The sequence below is a fragment of the Phyllobates terribilis genome, unplaced genomic scaffold, assembly GCF_046119375.1.
Source record: "Phyllobates terribilis strain yellow unplaced genomic scaffold, ASM4611937v1 Scaffold_3__8_contigs__length_932513732, whole genome shotgun sequence".
NCBI lineage: Eukaryota > Metazoa > Chordata > Amphibia > Anura > Dendrobatidae > Phyllobates > Phyllobates terribilis.
The window spans coordinates 701,665,827-701,688,504 of NW_027362763.1; the positions used below are offsets into that span (position 1 = coordinate 701,665,827).

General features: G+C 44.4%; 1 protein-coding gene across 1 annotated transcript in view; it reads right to left on the reverse strand.

Annotated features, from left to right (window-relative positions):
• KCTD3 (potassium channel tetramerization domain containing 3) overlaps positions 1–22,678 on the reverse strand; it is an 84,839-nt gene that overhangs the window by 13,413 nt on the left and 48,748 nt on the right. The window contains exons 11-15 of the mRNA XM_073671943.1: positions 16,263–16,350; positions 15,028–15,144; positions 13,941–14,111; positions 8,502–8,657; positions 6,116–6,212 (exon numbers count right to left, since the gene is read on the reverse strand). Of these exons, the coding sequence (XP_073528044.1) occupies positions 6,116–6,212; positions 8,502–8,657; positions 13,941–14,111; positions 15,028–15,144; positions 16,263–16,350 (629 nt within the window). The remainder of the gene's footprint in view (positions 1–6,115; positions 6,213–8,501; positions 8,658–13,940; positions 14,112–15,027; positions 15,145–16,262; positions 16,351–22,678) is intronic.

Genomic DNA, 22,678 nt, shown 5'->3' on the forward strand with positions numbered 1-22,678 from the left:
AATCTTGAAGGAGTTCCCAGAGATGCTTAGCACTTGTTGGCCCTTTTGCCTTCACTCTGCGGTCCAGCTCACCCCAAACCATCTCGATTGGGTTCTGGTCTGGTAACTGTGGAGGCCAGGTCATCTGGCGTAGCACTCCATCACTCTCCATCTTGGTCAAACAGCCCTTACACAGCCTGGAGGTGTGTTTGGGGTCATTGTCCTGTTGAAAAATAAATGATGATCCAACTAAACGCAAACCGGATGGAATAGCATGCTGCTGCAAGATGCTGTGGTAGCCATGCTGGTTCAGTATGCCTTCAATTTTGAATAAATCCCCAACAGTGTCACCAGCAAAGCACCCCCACACCATCACACCTCCTCCTCCATGCTTCACGGTGGGAACCAGGCATGTAGAGTCCATCCGTTCACCTTTTATGCGTCGCACAAAGACACGGTGGTTGGAACCAAAGATCTCAAATTTGGACTCATCAGACCAAAGCACAGATTTCCACTGGTCTAATGTCCATTCCTTGTGCTCTTTAGCCCAAACAAGTCTCTTCTGCTTGTTGCCTGTCCTTAGCAGTGGTTTCCTAGCAGCTATTTTACCATGAAGGCCTGCTGCACAAAGTCTCCTCTTAACAGTTGTTGAAGAGATGTGTCTGCTGCTAGAACTCTGTGTGGCATTGACCTGGTCTCTAATCTGAGCTGCTGTTAACCTGCGATTTCTGAGGCTGGTGACTCGGATAAACTTATCCTCAGAAGCAGAGTTGACTCTTGGTCTTCCTTTCCTGGGGCGGTCCTCATGCGAGCCAGTTTCTTTGTAGCGCTTGATGGTTTTTGCAACTGCACTTGGGGACACTTTCAAAGTTTGCCCAATTTTTCGGACTGACTGACCTTCATTTCTTAAAGTAATGATGGCCACTCGTTTTTCTTTACTTAGCTGCTTTTTTCTTGCCATAATACAAATTCTAACAGTCTATTCAGTAGGACTATCAGCTGTGTATCCACCAGACTTCTGCACAACACAACTGATGGTCCCAATCCCATTTATAAGGCAAGAAATCCCACTTATTAAACCTGACAGGGCACACCTGTGAAGTGAAAACCATTTCCGGTGACTACCTCTTGAAGCTCATCAAGAGAATGCCAAGAGTGTGCAAAGCAGTCATCAAAGCAAAAGGTGGCTACTTTGAAGAACCTAGAATACAAGACATATTTTCAGTTGTTTCACACTTTTTTGTTAAGTATATAATTCCACATGAGTTAATTCATAGTTTTGATGCCTTCAGTGTGAATGTACAATTTTCATAGTCATAAAAATACAGAAAAATCTGTAAATGAGAAGGTGTGTCCAAACTTTTGGTCTGTACTGTATATATATATATATATATATATATATATATATATATATATATATATATATATATATATATATATATATACATACACACACAATTTTCTGTTAACTACATAATATATATATGTATATATATATATATATATTCACACACACATACATATATATGTATATATATATATACACACACACACATACACATTATATATATATAAAATGTGTATGTGTGTATATATATATATATATATGTATGTGTGTGTGTGAATATATATATATATATATATATATATATATATATATATATATATATATATATATATATATATATATATATATATATATATGTATACACACACACACTGCTCAAAAAAATAAGGGGGAACACTTAAACAACAGAATATAACTCCAAGTAAATCAAACTTCTGTGAAATCAAACTGTCCACTTAGGAAGCAACACTGATTGACAATCAATTTCACATGCTGTTGTGCAAATGGAATAGACAATAGATGGAAATTATTGGCAATTATCAAGACACCCTCAATAAAGGAGTGGTTCTACAGGTGGGGAACACAGACCACATCTCAGTACCAATGCTTTCTGGCTGATGTTTTGGTCACTTTTGAATGTTGGTTGTGCTTTCACACTCGTGGTAGCAAGAGACGGACTCTACAACCCACAGAAGTTGCTCAGGTAGTGCAGCTCATCCAGGATGGCACATCAATGCGAGCTCTGGCAAGAAGGTTTGCTGTGTCTGTCAGCGTAGAGTCCAGAGGCTGGAGGCGCTACCAGGAGACAGGCCAGTACACCAGGAGACCTGGAGGGGGCCGTAGGAGGGCAACAACCCAGCAGCAGGACCGGTACCTCCGCCTTTGTGCAAGGAGGAAAAGGAGGATCACTGCCAGAGCTCTGCAAAATGACCTCCAGCAGGCCACAAATGTGCATGTGTCTGCACAAACGGTACAGCCCTCCATGTGCTCGCCAGAGGTAGCCTGACTGCCATTAGGTACCGAGATGAGATCCTCAGACCCCTTGTGAGACCACTTGCTGGTGCGGTTGGCCCTGGGTTCCTCCTAATGCAGAACAATGCCAGACCTCATGTGGCTGGAGTGTGTCAGCAGTTCCTGCAAGATGAAGGCATTGAAGCTATGGACTGGCCCGCCCGTTCCCCAGACCTGAATCCAATTGAGCACATCTGGGACATCATGTCTCGCTCCATCTACCAACGTCACGTTGCACCACAGACTGTCCAGGAGTTGGCGGATGCTTTAGTCCAGGTCTGGGAGGAGATCCCACAGGAGACCATCCGCAACCTCATCAGGAGCATGCCCAGGCATTGTAGGGAGGTCATACAGGCACGTGGAGGCCACACACAATACTGAGCCTCATTTTGACTTGTTTTAAGGACATTACATCAAAGTTGGATCAGCCTGCAGTGTGTTTTTCCACTTTAATTTTGGGGATGACTCCAAATCCAGGCCTCCATTGGTTAATAAATTTGATTTCCATTGATGATTTTTGTGTGATTTCGTTGTCAGCACATTCAAGTTTGTACAGAACAAAGTATTCAATGAGAATATTTCATTCATTCAGATCTAGGGTGTGTTATTTGAGTGTTTTATTTTTTTTAAGTAGTGTATATTATATATATATACATATACACACACACATACATACACACAGGTGCATCTCACTAGATTAGAATATCATCAAAAAGTTAATTTATTTCAGTTCTTCAATACAAAAAGTGAAACTCCTATATTATATAGAGTCATTACACACAGAGTAATCTATTTCAAGTGTTTATTTCTGTTAATGATGATGATTATGGCTTACAGCCAATGAAAACACAATAGTCATTATCTCAGTAAATTAGAATACTTTATAACAACAGCTTGAAAAATGTTTTTAAAATAAGAAATGTTGTCCTACTGAAATGTATGGTCAGTAAATGCACTAAATACTTGGTCGGGGCTTCTTTTGCATCAGTTACTGCATCAATGCGGCAATGTGGCATGGAGGCGATCAGCCTGTGGCACTGCTGAGGTGTTATGGAAGCCCAGGTTGCTTTGATAGCAGCCTTCAGCTCGTCTGCATTGTTGGGTCTGGGGTCTCTCATCTTCCTCTTGACAATACCCCATAGATTCTCTGTAAAAGATTCTCTATGGTGTTAAGGTCAGGCGAGTTTGCGGCCAATCAAGCACAGTGATACTGTTGTTTTTACACCAGGTAGTGGTACTTTTGGCAGTGTGGACAGGTGCCAAGTCCTGCTGGAGAATGACATTTCCATCTCCAAAGAGCTAGAGGGAAGCATGAAGTGCTCTAAAATTACCTGGTAGACGGCTGCGCTGACTTTGGTCTTGATAAAACACAGTGGACCTACACCAGCAGATGACATGGCTCCCCAAACCATCACTGATTGTGGAAACTTCACACTAGACCTCAAGCAGCTTGGATTGTGGCCTCTCCACTCTTCCTCCAGACTCTGGGACCTTGATTTCCAAATGAAAATTGAAACTCTGGGACCTTGTGGAGTGTGTCAATGACTGCCTTCTGGACATCTGTCAAGTCAGCAGTGTTCCCCATGATTGTGGAGCCTACTGAAACAGACTAAGGGACCTTTTTAAACGCTTGGGAAGCCTTTGCAGGTGTTTTTTTGTTAATTAATTTAATTTGTTGAGATAATGACTTTTGTGTTTTCATCGTCTGTAAGCCATAATCATCAACATTAACATAAACAAACCCTTGAAATAGATCACTCTGTTTGTAATGACTCTATATGTGAGTTTCACGTTTTGTATTGAAGAACTTAAAAAAATTAACTTTTTGATGATATTCTAATTTAGTGAGATTCACCTTATATTCTAGGTTCTTCAAAGTGGCCACCTTTTGCTTTGATGACTGCTTTGCACACTCTTGGCATTCTCTTATATAATATAAGACATATTTTCAGTTGTTTCACACTTTTTTGTTAAGTATATAATTCCACATGTGTTAATTCATAGTTTTGATGCCTTCAGTGTGAATGTACAATTTTCATAGTCATGAAAATACAGAAAAATCTTTAAATGAGAAGGTGTGTCCAAACTTTTGGTCTGTACTGTACATACACACACGTGGTCAAAATTGTTAGTACCCCTTATTTAATGAAAGAAAAACCCACAATGGTCACAGAAATAACTTCAATCTGACAAAAGTAATAATAAATTAAAAATCTATGAAAATGATCAAATGAAAGTCAGTCATTGCTTTTCTGCTTCCACAGAATTTAACAAAAAATTAAACTCATGAAATATGCCTGGACAGAAATGATGGTACCTCTGAAAATAATGTGACAAAAGGGACATGTTAAATCAAGTTGTGTCCACTAATTAGCATCCCAGGTGTCTACAATCTTGTATCAGTCTGTGGGCCTGTACATAGGGCTACAGATACTCACTGTGCTGTTTGGGGACATGGTGTGTACCACACTCAACATGAACAGAGGAAGCAAAGGAAAGAGTTGTCTCAGGAGATTAGAAAGAAAATTATAGACAAGCATGTTAAAGGTAAAGGTTATAAGACCATCTCCAAGCAGTTTGATGTTCCTGTGACTAAAGTTGCACATATTATTCAGAAATTTAATATCCATGGGACTGTAGCCGTCCCTGGACGTGGCCGCAGGAGGAAAATTGATGACAAATCAAAGAGACGGATACAACAAATGGTAACAAAATAGCCCAGGATAACTTCTAAAGAGATTAAAGGTGAACTTCAAGCTCAAGGAACATCAGTGTCAGATCGCACCATCCGTCGTTGTTTGATCCAAAGTGGACTTCATGGGAGACGACCAAGGAGAACACCATTGTTGAAAAAAAAATCATAAAAAAGCCAGACTGGAATTTGCCAAACTACATGTTGACAAACCAGAAAGCTTCTGGGAGAATGTCCTATGGTCAGATGAGACAAAAATGGAAGTTTTTGGCAAGGCACATCAGCTCTATGTTCACAGATGGAAAAATGAAGCACATCAAGAAAAGAACACTGTTCCTACTGTGAAACATGGAGGAGGCTCTGTTATGTTCTGGGGCTGCTTTGCTGCATCTGGCACAGGGTGTCTTGAATCTGTGCAGGGTACAATGAAATCTCAAGACTATCAAGGGATTCTAGATAGAAATGTGTTGCCCAGTGTCACAAAGCTTGGTCTCAGTCACAGGTCATGGGTCTTGCAACAGGATAATGACCCAAAACACAAAGCTAAAAACACCCAAGAATGGCTAAGAGGAAAACATTGGACTATTCAGAAGTGACCTTCTATGAGCCCTGACCTAAATCCTATTGAGCATCTTTGGAAAGAGCTGAAACATGCCGACTGGAAAAGGCAGCCTTCACACACGAGACAACTGGAGCAGTTTGCTCATGAGGAGTGGGCCAAAATACCTGTCGAGAGGTGCAGAAGTCTCATTGACAGTTACAGGAATCGTTTGATTGCAGTGATTGCCTCAAAAGGTTGTTCAACAAAATATTAAGTTAAGAAGAACCATCATTTCTGTCCAGACCTATTTCATGAGGTTAATTTTTTTTTAAATTCTGTGGAAGCAGAAAAGCAATGTCTGACTTTCATTTGTTCATTTTCAAAGATTTTTAATTTATTATTACTTTACTTATTAATTTATTATTACTTTTGTCAGATTCAAGTTATTTCTGTGACCATTGTGGCCTTCAGATGAACAATTTTAATTTTTTTTGTCAAGAAAAAAAACAAACAAAAAAGCAATCTTACTTATTAATTCAGTTACCTTTTCCCAGTTGAAGAAAGCCTAACAAATAACTTATTAGTTATAGGAACCACCTTCTGGATAAACACTTGCTGGTCGTCTCGTTCTCCAAAAGGTCCTGGGAAGAAATTTTTAGAAATCATTTCACTTATTGAGGAATGAGACAAGGAATTTACTTGCTTTTATACGACTGCCAGGAGCTCAGGCTTCAGGGTTCATGCAGTGAATTTAATTTAATCCACCTTCACAGGAACCTAATAAGTGCAGGATTACCAGATATTTCGTACTATGGGATGGCCATAGGAGCAGACACAGAACTTAAAGGGATATTCCCATCTCATATAGTGATATTTAGTTTGTTGTTAGTGGTCGTAACCATGGATATCTAAACTACTTCAATGCCCTGCACATGGGCGAATCAGGAGAACTATACTACATTTCTAATTGGAGGTATTTGCTAATATTATTACACGCACTACACATTGGGATAGGATCTTTGAGATGGGAATACCTGTTTAAGTCAAATAATATTCAATTATTAATTTTGAAGTTTAACAGGAGAAGGACTTGGGTATTCTGGTTACAAGTAAGCTGAGCAGCAGTACTCAATGTCAAGCAGCAGCCGCAAAAGCAAACAAGATTTTAGGATATATAAAAAGAGAGAGAAAATTCCACGATCCCAATGTACTGTTACCCCTTTATAAATCACTGGTGAGGCCACATCTGGAATATGGGATCCAGTTTTGGGCTCCACATTTTAAAAAGGATATTCAGAAGTTAGAGTCAGTTCAAAGGCAGAAACTAGATTATTACAAGGGATGGAGGCCTCATATGATGAGAGGTTGGAAAAGTTGAGCTTGTTTAGCTTAGAAAAACGAGCCCTCAGAGGGGATCTCATTTACATGTATAAATATATGTGTGGTCAGTACAAAGGACTAACCCATGACTTATTCCTTCCAAAGACCATACTAAGGACCAGGGGGAACTCATTACGGGTGGAAGAAAGGCGATTCCGGCATCTAAACAGGAAAGGATTCTTTATAGTCAGAGCAGTCAGGCTGTGGAATGCCGACCACAAGAGATAGTGATGGCCGACACTATAACAGCTTTCAAAAAAGGGCTGGATGATTTCCTCGATACACATAACATTGTGGGCTACAGTTAAATTAGTGACAAAATGTACAATTGGGGGAGAAAGGGTGAACTTGATGGACCTAGGTCTTTATTTAGCCTACTTAACTATGCCTCCCAACATGTTATATACTATGCCTGTTAAGGAGCAAAATCAAGAGCTGAGCCCACTCCATACCCGGCAGGTGGCGGCTGTGTACAGCCTGCATCTGCCCCTAACAGCAATGATTGCTGCTTTTTAACCATTTACATGCTGCTGTCAATCTCTGGCAGCGTCATCTAAATAGCCCAATTGCATGGTGCAATGGGTCTGGCATCCAACGCAGGGAACCGATGAGTGACCAAAGCAGCTGGAGACCTGCTGAAGACCTCCCCTTCACCGACATCTTGGTGTTCCTGTAAAGTTCAACTCCACAGGAGATCAGTAATGTTCCTTCGTATTACAATACTGTTGCATTAAGTAGACAAATTCCCTACAAAAAGTTGTAAAAAAATAATTAAAAAAATTAAAAATCTCAAAATTTAAAAATTACCCTTTAACCAGTTAAAAAAAAAACATATTTGCCACAGTCTTGTTCGTAAAGTCTCATCCATTAAAATATAAAATTATGTAAACTGTAAGTTAAAGTACAAACAGAAAAAAAAATCAAAACGCCAAAACTCAAAAAAGAAATGCTAATTGTTTATGTTTTTTTTCCACCATTTATCCCTACTTGGAATATTTTTCTCATTTTTCAAAACATTATATGATAAAATGAACGAGTTTCTAAATAAACAAAACTACTCTGACTACTTTTCTGATTGCTTAATGCAGCGATCACATACCGGCCGTCATTCTTATGACCACTGCAGCCAATCGCTGGGCACGGTCGTCACCTGCCATACATCTCACCATCGCCATCAGAGCCGCAGGGCAGCATCCATGTCACAGTTTCTCCGGTACAAGGAACACTTAGAAGGAGATGCAGCTTAAGCCACGGCCACGATGGACCCCCACTAATGGAAGTCATGGCATAGGTCAGCAATAAGATTCATCTCAAACACAATGCAAAATAGTTTTTTTTTTTTAAATGATGCCATCGTTATGACACGACGCATTTTCTTCTTTACGTGATTTTTTTTTAAAAAATTGCATAATGTGAACACTGCCTAAGAGAACAGTAATAAAAGTTACACTTAGCACCAAGAACCTGTTGTGACTATGATGTACTGCCTGCCTAATAATAAACATAGGCGTGCGCCCGGAGCGTATGTACCGTGTGAATATGCACTGTACCTATATCGTTGCCTGATGAATAGCTGCCGTGGCTCTCAGTCTCCTCCAGAGACAGGATTTTAAAGGAGGCGAGTGGAGTTGAGCCCGGCTGGGTGGAGATCATTCCTCTGAAGCGAGTTACTGTCCAGGTCCGGACATGGTTATTGTCGGCACAAACTAAAGTGACACATAAAAAAAAAAAAAACACCAGGGGGGGGGTAATTTACTAAAATCGTTCTTACATTGCATAAGTGTGTGTGTGTGTATGTGTGTATATTATATACATATATATAAAAATATATATAATATATTATATTATATATTTTTTATATTTATTTTTTTACACATATGTGTACACATGCACACTACACAATCCTTACTGAAATCCTTAAACTGACCTATATACAAAGTATGTGAATACACCCAACTAGATTATATCACAAAATCCCATATACGATGCCATAGGGAGTTAGAAAAAAAGGAGATTTTTGTGTACTCACCGTAAAATCTCTCTTAGCCTCTAATTGGGGGGACACAGGACCTTGGGTGTTATGCTGCTGTCCACTAGGAGGCGACACTATGCTTATCTGAAAAAGATTAACTGTGGCTCCTCCTCTGCAATATACACCCCCGGACGGCATCAGCCTACTCCAGTTTTGTGCAAAAGCATTAGGAGGAACGTAACATGGATAACATAACCATGCCTATAAGACGGCAACTATGTAAGAACTCAAAGGAAAACCAATATGAGAACTTAACTTAACAGCCCGGAACGGGCAAAGGGTGGGTGCTGTGTCCCCCAATTAGAGGCTAAGAGAAAGAGATTTTACGGTGAGTACACAAAAATCTCCTTTACTCTGTCGCCTCATTGGGGGACACAGGACCTTGGGACGTCCCAAAGCAGTCCCTGGGTGGGAAGCAATGGACGAATATTGTGCAGGCGGGCCCCTACAATTGGGGCACCGCCGCCTGCAGAACACGTCTGCCCAGGCTCGCATCTGCTGAGGACTGGGTATGAACGTTGTAGTGTTTTGTAAACGTGTGTAGGCTAGTCCAGGTGGCTGCCTTACACACTTTGAAGCTGGGCAAATGGAACCGCTTCTATTGCCGCCACCATCCTGCCAAGGACTCTCATTGCAAACAGGAGAAATCGAGGGGGTTTGCTGAGAAGGGTGCGAACTCCTAGACGGAGAGGCAGTGCCTTGTCTTTGGGGAGAAGCACTAGGCCCTTGGAGGTATTGAATAGCATTCCCAGAGACTGGTTTGGGGTTGGTGATGACTTTTGTAGGTTGACTAACCAACCCAGGCGACTCAGGGTGTCGATTGTGATTGAGACACTGAGCTCGCAGTCCTTGAAGGTAGAAGCCTTGACGAGAAGATCGTCCAGGTATGGAAAGACTACTATGCCTCTGGAGTGTAGAACGTGCATGGTGGCTGCCATGACTTTGGTAAACACTTTGGGAGCCGTGGCGAGTCCGAACGGGAGAGCCACGAACTGGTAGTGGTCCTGGTCAATTGCGAACCTGAGAAATCTCTGATGGGCAGGTGCAATCGGTATATGCAGGTATGCATCTTGTATGTCTATGGAGGAGAGATATTCTCCTTTTTCCATGGATGCAATGATTGACCGGAGGGACTCCATACGGAAGTGAAGTACTCGTACATATTTGTTGAGTTGTTTTAGGTCTAGTATGGGGTGTACCCCTCCTCCTTTCTTGGGGACTACGAAAAGATTGGAGTAGAACCCTTGGAAGCGCTCGGCTGCGGGGACAGGTATTATGACTCGTGCTTGAAGAAGCGATGAGACCGCTAGGTGGAAGGCGCGAGCTTTTACTGGCGATTTTGGGGGAACAGATATAAGGAGTCTGTTTGGTGGGTTGGAAGTGAACTCTATTTTGTATCCTGAAGATACTAGTTCCCTGACCCACTTGTCTTCTGTAATAGGTAGCCAGACTTGATGAAAGAGTAAAAGTCGGCCTCCTACAGGTGGAGTGTCTTCCGGAGTCCGTGAGTCATGATGAGGAGAAATTCTTAGATTTTCCTCCTTTTGATTTTGAGTGGCCTGCCTTTGACTGCCAGGATTTGTCTGACTTTTGTGTCAGCCTCGAGTCTTCCCTGCATGTGAAGCGGCTGTTACTTTGTGGTGGCCGTGAAACGGACCAGCCGGAAGAGTTCCGAAAGGATCGGAATCGAGCTTGGTTACACTTGTTATAATTGCGCTTGGGTTTCAGTTGGGGAAGAGAGGTACTCTTACCCCCTGTGGCATTGGATATCATCGTGTCCAAGCTTTCACCGAAAAGTCGACCGCTGAGGTATGGAAGGTGCGTGAGGGACTTCTTTGAGGCTGCGTCGCTTTCCATTCACGCAGCCAAAGTATACGCCGAATTGTGATGGCGTGTGATATTGCGCCCACTGCACCTCTTGCAGAATCCAGAGCTGCATGAAGCATGTAATCTGCCACAACTGCTATCTGAACTGCTTGGTCCGACAGTTCAGGGGCAGGAGCTTGGAGGCCAGTTTGTAGATTTTTTGCCCAAGCCAGTATGGCCTTGGCTGCCCAGACTGAAGCGAACGCGGGGGCTAGGGAGGCCCCTGTAGTTTCGCAAATTGAGCGAGCCATACTTTCTACCTGCCTGTCTGCTGCATCCCTAAGGGTTGAGCTATCTGGCAGTGAAAGAAGTGTCTGTGCTGCCAGTCTGGAGACTGGGGGGTCCGCTGCCGGTGGGTCTGCCCATTCTTTGGTGGTTTCCTTTGGAAAGGGGTAATGGGCCTCCAGAAACTTGCGATTGTTAAGCTTCTTGTGAGGCTGTGAGAATTGTTTTGTGAGGATAGATTTAAATTCTGGATGATCCAAGAACACCTTAGGTGGTTTCAGAGCTCCTTCAAAAGAAATCTTATTTTGTGGTGCGTCCAGCATCGGATCAGAGATATCCAGCACCGGTTGTATGGACGAGATTATGTCCTCAACTAGCGCTGCATTGCTAGGTGGGATTGGAGTTAGGGATCCATCAGTTTCCTTGTCTGAGTCAGAATCGCAGACGCCTTCTGACTCCTGTGTATCACTAAGGTGTGTCCTAGGTGACCCAGAATGAGGGATTTCTCTGGACGGAGATTGGTGCGGAGAAATATCATGTCTGTCCCTGGTAGGGGACTGTGTAGATGACCTGTGACTACGGTATCTCTCCCTAGACAGGGATGACCGTGTGCTATGGGATGACGCAGATGAGCGTGACCTATGGGTGCGCTTGCGTCCTGACCTTGACATGGATGTGCCTTGTTCAGTATGTGACTGAGTCCGGCTTTCCCTTTGTTGGGTAGCATTCATAGTCGAGGTATGGCTTTGCAGAGCCTGAAGCAATTTGGAGGTCATGTTATCTATGGACTGTGTCATAGATTGTGACATTTGAGTGACCCATTCCGGTGTAGCATTAGACACTGAAGGGTTGGTAGGGGCTACTTGGGACTCTGGCACAGTAGTCTGAGTACAATCCTTGCAATGCGGATATGTGCTGCCGCTGGGAAGAACATTACTGCAGGCTGTACAGAAAGCGTAAAAGCAGTCCTGCTTGGTTTTCTTAGACTTTGAGCCCGGCATAGTGCACCTGGAGTGGCTGTGCAAAAGGGCTAACTGTGCAGAGGAGGATACAGAGTAATAAAGTTCACAGCTGAGGTATCTCAGACTGTGAACTTACCCCACCAATGTGCCCCTGTGAACAGCGCTGAAAGAGCCTGGTCCTGTGCCTCCCCGGAGACCTGGCTGGCCTGTATGCGTCCTGCAGCTTGATATGGCCGCCGTGGCTCTTCTCCTGCTTGCAGAGATGAAGGAGAAGGGGGGCGGAGCGCTGCAAGGGCGGCAGTTGCTATGGAGATGCGCGCCCTGCAGCCTAGATCCGCCCCCTGTGTGACACCGCATTGAGTCAAAACCGTCATATGGTGGTGGGGACATAAGTGGAAGGGGGTCTCTGAAAAAGAGTCCCCCTTAGGCGCTTAAGATGAAAAGCTGCCGCAGGTGCAGGGCCTGTGAAGGCCTGTGCCTGTGTGTGCCATGGCAGCCTGCACTCCCCCCGGCTCCTACAGGGTCCCACAGACAGACGGGGGCTCCTGTATTGCTGCTGGTCCTCGGCTGCAGTGTGCTGGCTGGTGAGAGCTGCAGATGCTGCCGTCCAGGCCCTACCTGATGGTGTCTCAACCTAATACCCCCAGGGGGGATTAGGGAGGGTGCCGCTGTCACCTGTCAGGGGGCTTTGTCCTCGTCTCAACTTCGGACCAAGACCGAGGGAATTGGGGAAGGAGGGGGGTTCTCAACTTCGAGCATGACCCGAGGGGCCGGAGAAGGAGCAGCATGGTGGCTACGCCATCTCAACTTCAACTGTGCACCCCGTAGTAGGGGGCAGAGGAAGGAGCCATGCCGAGGGAGACCCTCTTTTCTTCATCTGTAATCCCGTGCTGAAGCGAGGGACGAGTGAAGGTCTGAGGTGTGCCTCCTTGCGACACTAAGCAAAAACTGGAGTAGGCTGATGCCGTCCGGGGGTGTATACTGCAGAGGAGGAGCCACGCTTAATCTTTTTCAGATAAGCATAGTGTCGCCTCCTGGTGGACAGCAGCATAACACCCAAGGTCCTGTGTCCCCCAATGAGGCGACAGAGTAAAGTGCAATTACTATCTACTACATATAAAAACATTTTTATTGAACGCATTTTATATATAAACTTTAACAGTAAAATGGAAACGCCCCTCTGAGGAAGCGGGGTGAAACGCGCATCGAGGCTCCAAACATCACTAGGTAGGCTACTTTCTTACAGGTTTGCATGGATTACTTACATCTACTTATTGTGCTTACTGATCTATGTACTCCCCTTCTCCGCAATATGATCAGAATTTCCTATAGGTTGTATTACCATAAGAGGATATGATTACTAGATATTCATTATTGCATTATTATTTTGTCTATATATCTATCTATATAACACTTATTACATGGACTATGGTCCTTTATACTACGTATAGGTTTGATGATTATGTTTATTTTGGCTCTAGGACATACTATATGTGGTGACAACTTATTGCTCCTATTCTGGCTTAATGTTATGAATTGAGACTATATTATTCTAATTGCCATATACCACATGCGGCTTTAGAGTTTTTTTCCTTCACACATAACAATATGGCACATTGGCTTTTTATTGCATTTGTTACTGCTACTCTGCCAATATTCATTATTATGCCTTAATCTAGTGTATTCCTTGAGGTGACCTCTTTTTACTGTTTAAGTTTTTATATAAAATGTGTTCAATAAAAAAAATGTTTTTATATGTAGTGGAAAGTAATTGCACTTTTTCCTAAATCCCTACAGCATCGTCTACGAGATTTTCTGCTATATACTAAAATATATATGTATACATCTTTTTTCATTGATGCTAGTACCTTCTACGTTGTTATTATACTGTGATGCCTCCGTACCTGACACCAGGTGTTTCTCTGACAACATGATCTTCGTAACTGGGCTCCTGTGGACAGTAAATGTCTGGAAGAGCTGCGGGCCGGAGCCGACGGTCTCGGGATGCTGGACGATCACCCTGACTGCTCCAGAACTCGTGCCGTAGGCGATCTCTATCCAGTTTCCGCTGACGCCTGTTCGGAATAAGCCGGAAGACGAGACAGATTTATTATAAGATCACTATGTCTGAAGATGGCGTATAAGCTTCTCATTATTCTCTCCATTATCATGCTGATTGATATCTGTGAGATAATAGAGGCGGACACATCATGGAGAAACAGCTTCATCTTAAACGGAAGATTCGCTAAGGATCGGCCGACTGTCGCTGGGGTTTTTCCTGTCAGGCCGCCTATTCTCCCTAAGAGAGGTCTTCCTGTCATTCCCGGAGACAATTTTGTAGCGTATGTTGCTAATACATATGGGAGGTAACAAGAGACAAAAAGGTCTGCGAACTCGAGGTTCAGAGAATAAATAAATGTGAATTGCATATTATAAAAGTGTTACCGAAAACAAACTCCAATTCTATTTAAGCTTAAAAGGGTTTTTCAAGCTCCTTCCCAATAGGTGAAATGTAAAGTAGAGCAAAAAGATTTGCAGGAACCTGGTCCAGCAGCCATGCCGGCAGTCTGTGAACCTCTTCCTAGCTGCCGGCATCTGCGGCGCCTCTTCGGATTAGTAGACCCGAGCCAATGTCATCGTTGCGGGGCAATGAACGAATGACGTTGCACCAGTGTAGGAGGAGGTTGACCGGGCTCGGGTCTGCCAACCATAGACTATAGGACATGGCTGCCGGAACAGGATCCTGCAAATATTTTCGCTCAACGCTAGTGAAATGTGATAAAATGTGACGTGCCCTTTACCACATGTGAATGGCTGCAGCGGTCACGTGGTGGACGATACAGCCAAGAATACAGTGACCGAATTGGCAGCACTGAAACAGAAGGATGAATACATGTTCTTTTTTGTTCTACCACATCTCACCTCCTTGGACAAAATATATGTCAGGAACTGTTAAGACTAGAGATCTCCCACCTGGCACCATATACTCACTTGTTTTAGGGGTGAGGTAGACGCTCAGTGCAGTAATAGCATCATTGGAGGGATCGTGATACAGTTCTGTTACTAGAAGATCGTTGTCCTTCATACGTAATGGAAACTTCTGCATATCTGTAGGAAATGCACAGGACCAATTATATAGCACTGAATAAGATTTGAAAACCTAAATATACGGCTAGTTATAGAGAACATAAGAACATGTCAGCAGCTCATACTGATGGTGTCTATATTAGTTGTCACTTTGTTCAGTTCTGAATTAAGCAATGAGAATCTGTAAAGCGGTCCCTCCATTGTAATGATCGTATGCCCCCAAAAGAACAATTCTCCTACCCTAATTATCATCCAACCTGGGGAGGTCTCTGCCCATAAGTCTCATGTGATCTTACGATGGCCCCCATACACTTAAACGCCTTAGGGATGGTACAATGAGATTGCAGCGACTGCACTTGTTAATTTTTCCCAAGCAAAAAAACAAAAACTCTCATCATACTTGATGATGATTATTCCTGTCCTCCTGTCACACTGTTGTAAAGAAGGAGATCACAGATAACAATGATGATTAGACAGCTCCTGTCTGACAAGTCGAAAGTATACCAGCCTGACAATTTTGACTTCTGTTGGTTGAATGAATCTCTAAGAAGTGTCTGACATATCTTAGGAGCTTCCCCGGCATTTATAGCAAAGGTAAAACTCAAACACAATGTGCATAGTCTATGAGACTATTAGTACAAATGGTGGAACCTCAATTCCAGCTGCTCTATGCAGATTTGAAGCACACAATTTATGGAGATATAAAGGGAACCTGTCATCTGTAAAAAAAAAAAAAAACACTATTAACCTGTACTTATGGGGATAATTTGCAGGTTAATAGCGTTGTGAATCTGCCCAGTGTCAGAACTTAGACCCAAGCTGCCGGGAGGAAATTAACTTTATTCCCCCCAACAGCGTCCCGGTTTCAGTCACCACTCTGTGTATAGTGAGCAGCGGCTGTAACCGCTCCACTGGCCCTGACTGACAGCTGGCCCTAAGGCTGAGCTGCTGTCAGTCAATACAGTGGGCGCAGTTACAGCCATCGCTCTCTATACACAGTGGAGTGGACTCATTTCCTCCCGGCCATGGGGGGTCTAAGCGCTGGCGCCGGGCAGCTTCGCAACGCTATTAACCTGCAGATTAACCCCATATCTGCAGGTTTTTCAGGGTTCCCTATCTGTAAGAACTGCTTTTCTTACCTATATAATAGATTGATCCGTTGTTACATCCCAGGAGAAGAAATGAACCAGCAGTGTCATAGCTGGTAATAGGAACAACATCCTGTACCTGTGGAGACAGAGGCAAGGATCAGGATATAAGTATGTGTCCACAAAATATTTGGGTAAATATAAAAGTCCTGAATAGATGAGAAGAAAAAAGGAACAGGAGCCTAAATGGGTAGATGGGGGTAACGTTGTGATCCCACCATGTCCAGGGCAAGGAATCCTTCAGGCCTCAGCAGTAGGGACTGACTCCATATCATGGACATAAGACATTAGTAAGGATTAGTGTTGAGCGAGCACTAAAATGCTCGGGTGCTCGAAGCTCGGGCCGAGCTCACTGTGATACTCGGGTGCTCGACCCGAGCAATGAGCCCAATGTTAGTCTATGGGAGACCCGAACATTTTTGCGGCGGCACCCCCGGCAGTCTGTAGAAAGCCTAAAAAGTGCCCAAAACGATAGTGACAGTGCTCAAATGACATGAGGACAGCATGGGGATCGCCCCTGGAAGCATTCTGACCCCCAGGTCACTGCTGTCAAGAACGTGGTCAGAGGTATTAAGCCACTTTTACAGGCTCACAATAAAACGTTCAAAAACGAAAGTGAAAGTGCTTTCCTGTGAAATATGTTAACCCCTTAACGACCATGGGTCTTTCTGTTTTTGTGTTTTCCCTTTTTGCTCCCCTTCTTCCCAGAGCCAGAACTTTATTAATTTTCGTTCAATATGGCCATGTGAGGGCTTATTTTTTGCGGGACGAGTTGTACTTTTAAACACCATCACTGGTTTTACCATATCGTGTGCTGGAAAATGGGAAAAAAATTCCAAGTGCAGTGAAACTGCAAAAAAAATGCAATTCCACAGTTGTTTTTTGGGTCTTTTTTTTACCACGTTCATAGATTGCTAAAACTGACCTGCCATCATTATTTTCCAGGTCGTTACGAGTTCATAGACACCAAACATGTATAGGTTCTTTTTTATTTAAGTGGTGAAAAAAAAATCCAAAGCTTGCTAAAAAAACAAAAAAAAATGACGCCATTTTCCGAGACCCTTAGCTTCTCCATTTTTTTTTTTCTCGTTACGCCGTTTACTTATTGTATTAATTCTTCTTTTATATTGATAGATCGGGCGATTCTGAACGCGGCGATACCAAATATGTGTATGTGTTTTTTTTTATATATATATATTTTATTTTGAATGGGGCGAAAGGGGGGTGACTTAAACTTTTATATATTTTTTATTTTTTTAAAAACTTTTTTTTTACACTTTATGCTTGCTTCTATAGTCTCCAGAGGAGACTAGAAGCAGCAGTTGTCTGATTGCTTCTACTGCATACAAGCGATGAGCAGATCGCTTGTATGCAGGAGAAATGCTCACTTGCTATGAGCGCTGACCACTAGGTGGCGCTCATAGCAATTGAGACATGACAACCACAGGCGTCTGCTGCAGACCCTGAGTTGTCATGCCCACCCATTGGTGACCCGCGATCACGTGACGGGGTCACTAATGGGCGGGGCTTAGGACTCCCGGAAGCGGAGGTTAAATGCCACTGTCAGAGATTTAACATGTTAACAGCCGCGGGTTGATTGCGATTCCAATAATCAGCTGACATGTGCTCGCTTCGGTGCGGGCTCACCGCCGGAGCCCCCGCTGAACCGGCCTTCCCGACCTGGTGCGTACTATTACTGACCAGGTCGGAAAGGGGTTAAGGAACATCCTTTCCAGGGTAAAGACTTGTGTATAAGGTAAAATAAATAACCAAAAACAAAAATACTCCTCCACACCTTGGGCTATGTTCACAAGTAGCATTTTTTATGCGTTTTTGCACGTTTGCATTGCTTTCAACCGTGACAAATGCATTCACCGGGAAATGTCATTTTAACATTTTACAACCTTATCTGGCCATGTGCTGTGTGACACATGCATACAGTGCTAAAAAGACATGGGAACAGCATGGGGAAGACCCCTGGAAGCATCTCTGACACCCAGGTCACTGCCTAAAAGTGTGCCCATCAGTAGTGATCCTTGCCGCATCAGAAGATGCAGACTTGCAACTATCCCCGTGCAAGTCCTTGTCCCAGGGCAGTGTTCAATTGTACCTCCCCCATAACTTGCACTACAAGCGCAAGTATGCAGCCTGCCACCCACCCACCCCCAGGCTGCAATACCATACTGCTAGCTTGCTTGCACTTGAAATTGGGCCTTTTAGGCATGTGGAGGTGGAATCTGGCCACCACGTCATGGCTGCGTCGGTAGCCTGGTATTCATACTCAGTCCCCAGACGCCCGGCGGCCGGGTGCCCACACGCAATCCCCAGCCGCGTAGGGGTGGCCGGGTGTCCATAAACGGTCCCCAGCCGCCCCTATTTGTCCCGGTGCGCCTTATACACAAGCGCGCATACCAAAACATTACCTGTGCCCTCCCCAGTGCATTTAGTGGGAAGGACAGCCTAACCACAAACACGTGGACAAGTGAATGTGGCCAGGAATGGTCCATCTCACTGACGCCTTCACACTGGGTTAATATTGTGGAAGACGGGACACAGTTGGACACTGGGATGCAACACGTCCTCCAGAATATAGAGGATTGCGGGTCCTGGGTCAATCAGGCTTCAACACAAAGTTCAGAAGGTAGACAGCAGCAGTGGTCGGCCTCCTACACAACGAGTAAATTATTCATGATCATGAGGCCATCCACCTCCTTAGCTTTCTGTTCCTTGGAATGCATGCGCATGTATGTAGTAGCAGCTAGGCCTGAGGTGGTCAGCGTTTTGGCGCATATTCTACCTCCTTCGAGGATTGCTGGATGTTTTCCTGCTACTATCCAAGTTCTATGACTCCCGTTAAAACAAAGCTTCAGGTGATGAATGATGGATGAGGTGGTGGCAAAGGAGAAAGAGCAGGAGGAACAGGGACCATTCACATCAATATCAGGCCAGCCAACCACACATGTCTTGTAGGATATGTTTCTGTACCAAAAGGAGCGGTTCAGCTACACAGTTATAAGGCATACAGTGAATGCAATGCCTACCAAAAATTTCGAGGCACTCCAATGCCCCTTGGAAGTGACATGGAGGTCAGAGGGCCTTAACTAAACCGTTTTTTCCATTTATAGCAACTGGGTCTCCAGTACACTGTTGGCCTAAGCAGGGAATGGAAGGCTTTCCAAAAATTATTAGGCACTGCAATGCCCCTTGAAACAGACGTGGATTACAGCGTATTAAAAACCTTCTACCCATTATTGGGGAGTGGGTCTCCCTTAGTGTTCGCCTATGCATTGAAAAGCAAAAGCTGACAAAAATTAGGAGGAAATGCAATGCCCGTTGCAAGAGTCGTGGAGGTTAGAGGTAATTAAAAACAACATGTCAATGCCCCTTGGAAGAGCTGTGGAGTTCAGAGTGGTTTAACAAGACGGTTTTAATGCCCCTTAGAAGAGACGTGGAGTTCAGAGTGGTTTAACAAGACAGTTTTAATGCCCCTTGGAAGAGATGTGGAGGTCACAGTAGCTTAACAAGATGGTTTTAATGCCCCTTGGAAGAGACGTGGAGTTCAGAGTGGTTCAACAAGACAGTTTTAATGCCCCTTGGAAGAGTGGTGGAGGTTACAGTGGAATAAAAAGACAATATCAACGCCCTGTGGAAGAGACGTGGAGGTCACAGTAGCTTAACAAGACGATTTTAATGCCCCTTGGAAGAGTGGTGGAGGTCGCAGTGGAATAAAAAGACAATATTAACGACCCTTGGAGGTCACAGTAGCTTAACAAGACGATTTTAATGCCCCTTACAAGAGCCATGCAGTACAGCATATTAAAAACATTATTCCCATTATTGGGGAGTGGGTCTCCCATAGTCTTTGCCTATGCCTTCCAAGCAAAAGCTGCCAAAAATTAGGAAGGGGGAACTTGCAATGTCCCTTACAAGAGCCATGCAGTACAGCATATTAAAAACATTATTCCCATTATTGGGGAGTGGGTCTCCCATAGTCTTTGCCTATGCCTTCCAAGCAAAAGCTGCCAAAAATTAGGATAGAGGAACTTGCAATGCTGGCAACATGGACCACGGTCACCCTGGTGGTATAGTGGTCGTGGAGGCTGAGGATAAGGAGAAGAGCAAAAAACAGCCGAAATGAGGAAGCGTATACCCATGTGTGGGTGTGAAGCGATGCATGGGAATACACCTCCCGAAATAACACAGTGGATTTGACTTTATGTTACTCTGCTGTCATTTGGTGGTGATGAGAAGTCTGGCCCAATCCAGCCCATGTTCATTTTGATAAGGGTCAGCTTGTCAGTATTGTCAGTTGACAGGCGAGTGCGCTTATCAGTTATAATTCCCCCAGCGGCACTAAAAACACGCTCCGATAACACGCTAGCGGCAGGGCAGGCCAGGACCTCCAAGGCATACAGAGTGAGTTCATTCCAAGTGTCCAGCTTGGATACCCAATAATTAAAAGGCACAGAGGAATCACGGAGGACGCTGGTACTCCCTCACCATCTTTTGAAACTTTCCACTCCTTGTGAGAGTACCCTGCGCCTCAGGGCCTGTAAGCTGGGCAGGTCTCAGAAAACTGTCCTAGAACATTGACAGTGTTCCCCTGCCTCTGCTTGATTGGAGTTGCGTCTCTCTCGCCTGTATGCCTTAGTTGCGCAGCGAACTGTGACCTCTGCCGCTACCGTGTTCAGATGGGAATTTTTTTAATAGTTCTGCAGCAAGGGCCTTCTGGTACTGCCCCATTTTTGTAGACCTCTCCAACTCAGGAATAAGAGAGTGAAAGTTCTCCTTGTAGAGGGGGTCTAAAAGTGTCATCAACCAGTAATGACTGTCAACCAACATTTTGACAATGCGAGGGTTACGGTTAAGGCAGCGTAACATAAAGTCAGCCATGGGTGCCAGACTGGTAACGGGCAAGACTTCCGTGTCCTCACCAAGATGACGACTGATAGTGTTGAGCGATCACTAAAATGCTCGGGTGCTCGAAGCTCGGGCCGAGCTTACCGTGATACTCGGGTACTCGACCCGAGCAACGAGCCCAATGTTAGTCTATGAGAGACCTGAGCATTTTTGCGGCAGCACCCCCGGCAGTCTGTAGAAAGCCTAAAAAGTGCCCAAAACGATAGTGACAGTGCTCAAAAGACATGGGGGCAGCATGGGGATCGCCCCTGGAAGCATTTCTGACCCCCAGGTCACTGCTGTCAACAACGTGGTCAGAGGTATTAAGCCACTTTTGCGGGCTCACAATAAAACGTTCAAAAACGAAACTGAAACAGTTTTCCTGTGAAATATGTTAAGGAATTTCCTTTCCAGGGTAAAAACTTGTGTATAAGGTAAAATAAATAACCAAAAACAAAAATACTCCTCCATACCTTGGGCTATGTTCACAAGTAGCATTTTTCATGCGTTTTTGCACTTTTGTATTGCTTTCAACCGTGACAAATGCGTTCACCGGGAAATGTCATTTTAACATTTTACAACCTTATCTGGCCATGTGCTGTGTGACACATGCATACAGTGCTGAAAAGACAAGGGATCAGCATGGGGAAGACCCCTGGAAGCATCTCTGACCCCCAGGTGGACACCCACCCGCAGGCTGCAATACCATACTGCTAGCTTTCACTTGAAATGGGGCCTTTTAGTTTGGAGGAGGCCGAAGCTGGCCACTACCTCATGGCCGCTTCGGCAGCGAGGTATCCATAATCTGTCCCCAGCCGCCCGGCGGCCGGGTGTCCACGCTCGGTCCCCAGCCGCCAGGTGGCAGCCAGGTGTCCATACTCGGTCCCCAGCCGCCCTGATTTCTCCTGTCACCTTCCCCCACACTTTTCTTAGCCTGGCCTGCTTTAGAGTAGCATTGGACGAGCCCACCAGAGAACCAGACTCCTCCGGTGGGCCCTGGCTTCTCCATCAGGGGAGTTCAGAGTGCCTAGGTGAGGAGCATGATGATGATGACAGAAGTTAGCATCTGCTTTGTTTTCTTGGAATGCAAGCGCATGTATGTAGTAGAAGCTAGGCCTGAGGTGGTCCGCGTTTTGGCGCATATCCTACCTCCTCCGAGGATTGCTGGATGTTTTCCTGCTACTATCCCAGTTCTATGACTCCCGTTAAAACAAATTTTCAGGTGATAAATGATGGATGAGGTGGTGGCAAAGGAGAAAGAGCAGGAGGAACAGGGACCATTCACATCAATATCAGGCCAGTCAACCACATATGTCTTGTAGGATATGTTTCTGTAACAAAAGGAGCGGTTCAGCTACACATTTATAGGGCATACAGTGAGTGCAATGCCTACCAAAAATTTCGAGCCACTCCAATGCCCCTTGGAAATGACATGGAGGTCAGAGGGCGTTAGCTAAACCTTTTTTTCGATTTATAGCAACTGGGTCTCCCGTGCACTGTTGGCCTAA